Genomic DNA, 7602 nt, shown 5'->3' on the forward strand with positions numbered 1-7602 from the left:
CCGCAGATTTATATACAGCCTCTCAGCTGGCCGCAGGACGAACCGGTCTCTCAGTCGCTCCGAAAGCTCTTCCCGAGGTGCCCGACCCGCGCCCCCGCAGAGAGCCCCTCCAGAGTTCCCGTTGTCGGCACCGCCCTGCCTGTCGGGGGCCACCCGTACCAGGAGCAGGCGGTTTCTTTCAGCTGGGGAAGATGAAATATTTTCACTGTAAAGGAAACCGCCGGAAAAAAAAAAAACCAACAACAAAAACCCAAACAAACACAACCCCAAACCTGCTTTGTACACTGCAACAGGTCGGACAGACTCTCCCTCCCTCAAAAAAGCAATTAAAAATCCAGCTGCAGATGTTGCCCCTCCACAGAATTCTCTCCGGGTTCTGGTGGTTTCAGTGGGTTCTGGTAACAGAGTGGCGCTGCCATGGGTCCGGTCTCTGTCTTTCTTGCATTTTTCAATTCCCACCCAGAGTATTTCAAAGTTAAAAACTGACACTTTTTGGCAGTGGCTGTTGTCCAAAAAAAGAAAAAAAAAAAAAAAACAAACCAAAAAACCAGACACCCTCCCCTCCCAAGGTTAAGCATTTAAGAAAATTATAACTGTAACCGTTCAATATAATTAAATTCATTTATACTGGCCTAAAGGGAAAAACAGAAAATATAATTAATATTTTTTTTTTCAAAAGGAAGAAACAGAACTATAAATCAAGATTTGTCAACACTCCCGTCCACTGAGAGAAAATAGCTGTCTTTCATGGAAAACAATTCCCGAGATATCGCCACTGCTGGAAGAAGAAACAAATTAAATATATTTTCAAGTCTTTCCAAAAGTCTTTATCTGGTCGTAAATTGAGTTTATATATCCATTACTGTCCGCAACTAATAGATCAAGATACATTGTCCTTCAGTTTGGAGACTATTTTCTTATCCTTCACCCTTCTATTCTGAAACCAAATGGTAACTTGTCTCTCAGATAGGTTTGTGGCTGCGGATATCCTTCGCCTCTTGTCCTTGTTAATAAACTTGTTAATGGCATATTCATTCTCGAGTTCTTTAAGTTGCAGTTTTGTGTACGGTACTCGCTTCTTTCTCCCACGCCGGTAGACACACATATCGGGCTGGTTTAGTGCAACGTCCCCTATTGTAAAAGACATTACGTGAAAAATTAGAATTTTATTACAGACGTTTAAAGCTTAACCGATATTTGTTGGGCAATGGTATGTTTACAGTTTATTATTATTTACACTGCCACATTATTTGCACGTTAGTAAAGCACCAAACCCTTGATGGACTGTCATCACTTTTCAGGCATGCATCTCTATCAAGCACGCAGGATGGCGGGGGCATTGGCTGAGGGGCCGGGAGCAGGTCGGTCCTGGCAGCGTACACAGAAATCACTTTGGTGTGTGTTTCCCGGGTTTGTTTGCATGTGGTTTGAGCCCCTGTGCGCTCACTGCTCACAGTCTCTTAAGTGCTCTGGGGCTGGGTCAGTCGCCAGCCGGAGAAACAGAAGCGCAAGCTTTCTAGCCATCGTCCTGCAAACCGCAAACGCGAAAACAAACCCGGCCACGGAGGGAAGCAGCAGGAGGACCCCGAGGCCGCCCCGGAGCCCACGGGATGGGGTTCCAGGCCCTTTGAGCTGATGGCGTGGGAGTCTATAGGGTCTGTCCCGCGCGGTGGAAAGCAGAGGGTGAGATTTCCTCGGGGGCAGGGGAGGGAGGGAAGGGGGGAGGAAGTAAAAATAAAATCCACCGTCCCCGTCTTTCTTTCCACTCTGTGCATGTCTCTGCAGCGTGTCCACCTCGGCAGGCCGCCCCTGCAGCCCGGGGGGCGGGGGAGGGGACCGAGAGGCGGAGGAGGCGCGGGGGGGTTCAGCTCAGACCATTTCTCTCCCTCTCGTACCTGGAAAAGACGATTTCCAGAAGTGTGAGCTCTGTGTCTGATCTTTGGCACAGTAAACCTGACTATTCCAGCCATTAGCCAGAGTCCAAGACTGATAGCCCTCCATTGATATATATGTTTCGTGTCTCGGTTCCCCAGAGCCAAACGTTGAGACCATGTCTATGTACCCAGGAACGTGCTGGTAGGGGGTTGTATAGCCCTGGTAGAAGGACACTTCCTTTGCCCTGGAGGAGACTTCATTGGCGGGGACACTCGTGCTGGTCAGACTGGAGACGTCCATGTACTTTTCCACGGGAAAGCTGCCAATGGAGGCATGGGGGGGAGACTTCAGGGCGTTTTGCTGGATCCCAACCCCGTGGGACATCCTGCAGCTATAGTATCCATTGCCAAAGTGATACCCATAGCCGAGCGCGGGGGCGGCGGCAGGCGCGGCGGAGCCCGGGCAGTCCTTGGCTGGGGGTTCGGGCCTCGCCGCCGCCCCCGAGCGCTCTCCTCCGCCGGCGTAGCCAAACCCTGAGGCGGCAGCGGCCGCTCGGCCTGTGTGCGCCGCCCCGAAAACGGGCGAGGAGAGAAAATTACGGCACTGCCCAGGGGCTCCGCCGCCGCCGCTGCTGTCGCCTCGCAGTCCGTCCATCTCCCAGCTCGCTGCTTTGCTCATGGCCTTGCACATCGCGGGCGGCGACGGCGGTTCGGTCCCCGACCGGGCATGATGCAAATGGTTATTTTCCTCCAACAGGTTGGATCCTGGCGGTACGTTTATAAAAACGAAGTCCAGGTTGGGAGGGGGGACGGGGGTGGAGGCAGCCGGCTCCAGATTAGTTTGCCGCAGCCTGGGGGGCTGCTCATAGGCTGCCGTCGAACATGTGACCCTCCCGCTGCCTGCACTGCCCCTTTCGCCTCTCAGCCCCCCTGTCCTCACCGACAGCGCCCCCCCTCTCTTCCCACACCCACCCCGCAGCCGCGCTCCTGGCCCGACGCGGCCCCAGAGGTGGGGAGGGGGGTGGGTGGCAGTGATGCCACCGCGGGGCAACCTCACCCTCGTCACTTTCATCCCTCCCTTCTTCCTGCCCACGGCTTCAAAAGGGCCCGCAGAGGACCCCTAGTCCGACACTGGTCCTTCTGAAGCCGCGGGATGGGATCTGACTGTATTCCTGGCGAGATCTTCCCCAGCCTAGTGTTGTGCCGGCGGAAGGGGGGAAAGCTCGACAGGGTCTTTGTATCCCATCCTCCCCACCTCCCTCCTTCCGAGGGCTTTGTTATAGGAGAGAAGGGGTCCCCTGGCTTCCCTGAGCTCTCGGTCTATGGGAGATCCCCCTTTAGTCTTCCCTAGATACTGCTAGCATTCAGGGAAAGGCACAACTTGGCACTCCCTAGGTGTGATTTTTTCCCCCCTTGCAGTATCAGTTCATGTCGTGGTGAGGCAGCCCGGATAAAAAGCAGCATTTGCTCGTGTTGACGGTTTGTTCCTGGGGGTGACTTCCCAAGACTGTGGCAGATCTTTCTGTCGGTTTTCTCGACTGTCCTGCTGAGACGCTATGAAAGTCGCAGGAGTGGGAAGAGTTGGAAATGGATAAAGACCCCCAAACAAGTCCTAGTCCCAGCCCCAACCCTAGCCCCCGTCGCTTTTGGCCCATTTCCTGTCGCTCCACGGTTGTGTTTTGGAGATGCAAAACCATGCCTCGGGCACTGAGGGCAACAAGTTGCCAGGAAAAGCGACAGCTCCGAGGGGCGGGATAGAGAAATTCCGCGCCCGGGCAGTTCTTGGCGGGCCCCTACCTCGGGCTGCTGGGGAGCCGCAGGCGCGGAGGCGCCGGGCGGGAGCGCGGCAGGCTCCGCAGCAGCCTCCCGTCCCGCAACTCTGTCTTGTATCCAGTCTAGTAATCGTGAGCAGTTTCTGAAGCGGGATAAAGGAGTGACAAACGGGTGTCAGTAATCACAGCAACAACGGGATGGCAAGTTCGAGTTCACATACATTAGCTCTAAATACTTAATTACTATTCATCTTTTATAAGCAGCCAAGTAGTGTGCCAGACGTGATTAGGTGTTGCTTTTGGCTATAAGCCGAATCAGTATCTCCTCTGAGGACATGAAACCCTACGTAACTAGGAGGAAGCTTTGTGGAGGCAAAAGCTTCTCATCCTTTTATGTCCCTGCAAGCATTACTGCAATCACTCCTGAGAAACTGAAATCCCGAGAAACGACAGATTTGTTTTCTCTGAACATCTTTCCATTTGTATTCCCTTCTCTCCTTGTGTTTCCTCTCGCAATAAATGCGATGAAATTTTCTCTTCCGTCACGACATTTCAAATAACGCCGTCGAAAGAAAGAAGCACGTAAAGTACAGGGTTTCGGAGCTTTTTGAGCTCGGCTGCATCAAAGCAAACGACAGTGTAGCCACGAAGACGCCTACAGAGGACAGCCCTCTCGAGACCTCTGCTCCAGCGAGAGCCCCGCGTTGTCCTAGAGAACTCTGCCCTTAACCGCCTTTTTGAATAATCTCAGTTTCATAATGAGCCGTTTTGTGGAGGGTGTAGAACACAGGACTGCCTTGCACGGCAGCACATTATGCACACGAATATAAAACATAAGCTCTTGAACCAAGGTCGGATCTTCGAGAACATCAATCCCGTTTACAAAGTGGCAGAATGCGTCCCGCATGCAGGGCTTCATACTGCGGCCCTTGTCCCATCCCCGGTTTGGAGCAGACCAACGGCTGCCCTACTCGGTGGAGACAGTCCCCACCAAGACTTGGCTCCGCGGCAGGCACGTGAGGAGCTCGCCTGGCTTCTGCCTGTGAGACACTTTACCCGCGGCGTCCGGCGCCCCGAGAAGCCTCACTACGTTTTCCACTGACACATTGCACGGGGATCTACGCAACCTAAGAGCTAGATAACACCGATGCAGAAAGTGCGCGTGTTCTTCCCGTCGGAAAAGAAAACAAACAAACAAAATTGTTTTCCTCTCTTGACATTAGCTCGTTTTCTTAAATACATTTCCCATGAATTAACAAAGTTAGGATTACACTCAAGCTTTTAGAGCAGATTTCCCCCCCGTCTGTCTTCCGCCTCATGTCTCCCAGGTAAAAAAAAATTCTTTTTTTTTTTTTTTTTTTTTTTTTTCCCCCCTTTTATTTCTTCTCCCCCCTCATAATGTCCCTTGGCAGAATTTGCCGGTGGTAACTGTGTCTTCAGGATGTTGTTTCACTTGTTAATGTATGCTGTAGGACAAAAAAAAAAAAAAACAAACCCAACCGTCCAGGACAAAAGGAGAAAGAAAACGAAGAGGAAAACACTCGGTTTATACCTCCTACAGTTCTTCCCCCATGCCCACTTCATTCTATTGTTGCTTTTTAACTTGTATGGACTGTAATAGCACGACAAAAGAACTTTTGTAAAAAGGATATTTACTATAATGAAAATATATAATGGCAAGGCAGGAAAATTTACTTAGCTATTTGTTTTCTTCAGCTCTCTGCCACAGCTTCTCATCTCTTTATTTACTTTAGCCTTTAAAAATCCACTTCGAGTTGGAGAAAGTTTTCCTGGGACTTTCTGCATGGTCTCGGAACATCATTGACGGTCAGTTGAGCACTGTGAGCGTTGACCTTGAGCTCTCAGGTCAAGGGATGATGCTGGCTGCTCCTTGACTCCCACCTTCACTCCCTGTTGCACGGAGACCTTGGGGACCGCGACCTGGGACGAACTCTCCAACCTGCTTCAGCTGCGACCTGAAGTGGAATATGGGCCGAGTAGCTGTGAGACCGGAGTAAAGCTTTATAGTTTAATACTTGTGTGTAAGGTAGCGCCGAAAGGCATTGTCTAATCATTAGCCCGGGTAGTGTACAGAGGGACTGTGGGGCAGGGCCCAGGTGAGACACGCTGTGTTCGTGTCCCTCTCTGCTCTCGGGTGATATTTCACGAAGAATCAGGATTGAACACACAGGTAAGAGGCCTTATACTTGTGTATACAGACTGAGCAGAAAGGACAGTCCAGGCCGAGCGGCAGCTGTGCTGCCAAGAGGCCTTCGGAGGGGCAGTCTGGGCAGAATGGCAGCGTCAGTGGGGAGGATCAGACAGCAGGACGGGCAGCGCCGGCGGGCAGGATAGAGAGGGTGGGCAGTACCCACGGCCACGCTGCTCACTGCTGCCTCTATTCCGCCAGGTGGCGCCGCTGCGCCTGCCGTGCAGCGGTACTATCGCTCCACGGCCTCGTCATGCCAGAAAGTGCCTACGGGCAGTGCCGCTCCCGCTGCGCCTACTGGGACAAACTGTCCATGCCCTCCCACGCCCTGGGACTTGCTGCCGCAGCCCTTGCGCTTCCGCGGATAGCCCGTCCGCGCTGCGCACCTCCCCTAGCTGCCGTTGGCAGCCTGATCCGTGGTTATAGGAGAGGAAGATATCCCTTCCCAAGCAGGCTCTGAGTGGTTCAAAAGCTGGCAGAGATGTTTTTGCATGATTTAATACTAAATTAAGTTAAATTAAGTTATGTGACCTCTTTTTCCCGAGTAAGATTTAATACACGGACACTGAAATATTCTTTGATGTCTCGGGTAATAACTTTCAAGGTAAAAATTAAAAGAAGTTTGGCCATGGGCCTAAATGGCTATTTAAACTTACAATAACAACTAAATAAACAGCGCCTAACAGAACCTTGAATATTTCAGCGGTCTCTGGAACTTCCTGCCCCTTTGCCCACTAATGTGCTGGATATTCTTTAGGCTGACCTGCTGGTTTTTAAGATCTATAAACATATGCTGAAGGATTTGTAGGCTGTGCTATTGCCTTTGAAAAAAAAAAAAACCTAACCAAACCCAAAAAATAAACAACCCCCCTCTGTAAACCAAACAAAAAACAGCCAACGAAACAAACAAAAAAAAACCCAAACCAAACAAACCCAAACACAACAACAACAAAAATAACCCCCAAACAACAATAGTAAAAAACCCCAAACCACACACAACAAAAACTCAAACCAATCAAACACCCAACCCTACCAGTGCAGTAACTGGGAATATATATAAACATATATAAACAGTTTCATGGGAATATAAATACCAGAAAACTAATAACAGGGTTGACAATTTGGGGTGAACTGACTGCATGGCGGGGAGCTTTGCTACCTCATATCTACTTAGTGGAAGATTATTAACATAATTTGTAACATGTTATTTCCCTGGCATAGGAATCCAGCTATATAAATTGTACATAACCCAAACAATCAGTATTTTTCAAAAGGTGTAAAATAATAACGTGACTCTAATAAGGTTAATTTACAAACGTGCTTGCCTGTAGCTTATTTTGTGTCACATTGGACTTTTCGAGTAATCTTTTCCATCCGCTCCGAATAGCACACAAATCGTTCCCTCCTTTTCAGAGCTTCAGCAACATTCCTTTAGACCAAAGTCTAAAGTTGTGCCGCCGCTGGTTGTCTATACACACGGGTGCCTGGGCGATGTGACTTCTCGGCAGTGGCTCCCAAGTGTAGGGAAGAAGCTCGTTCTGTTACAGCCCGAAAGAAAACAGACGAGGGCGCCAAACGACAGCAATAAACCCGGCCGCAGGCTTCGCCCGCCCCGCTGGCCAGGCTACCGGGCCGCGGGTGCTGTGAAGCCGGGCGCGGCGCGGGTTGCAAGACCCAGGCACGGCTGCTTGCCCCTCGGCATGCCGGGCGGGGCGGTGTTGCTGCTGCCTGCGCCCCCTTCCCCCCA

At 51.0% G+C, this 7602-nt stretch overlaps 1 protein-coding gene across 1 annotated transcript; it reads right to left on the reverse strand.

The window, feature by feature from the left end:
- Nucleotides 1–880: 880 nt before the first annotated feature.
- On the reverse strand, nucleotides 881–2565 carry HOXD13 (homeobox D13). The gene is made up of 2 exons (XM_068137795.1): nucleotides 1896–2565; nucleotides 881–1131 (listed from the first exon to the last, which is right to left on the reverse strand). Exons 1-2 carry the CDS (start codon nucleotides 2563–2565, stop codon nucleotides 881–883), a joined length of 921 nt encoding a protein of 306 aa, XP_067993896.1.
- Nucleotides 2566–7602: the final 5037 nt, after the last annotated feature.

Source organism: Melanerpes formicivorus, unplaced genomic scaffold (genome assembly GCF_026170545.1).
Source record: "Melanerpes formicivorus ecotype bairdi unplaced genomic scaffold, bMelFor1.0.p_v2 SCAF_5, whole genome shotgun sequence".
In the NCBI taxonomy this organism is placed as follows: domain Eukaryota; kingdom Metazoa; phylum Chordata; class Aves; order Piciformes; family Picidae; genus Melanerpes; species Melanerpes formicivorus.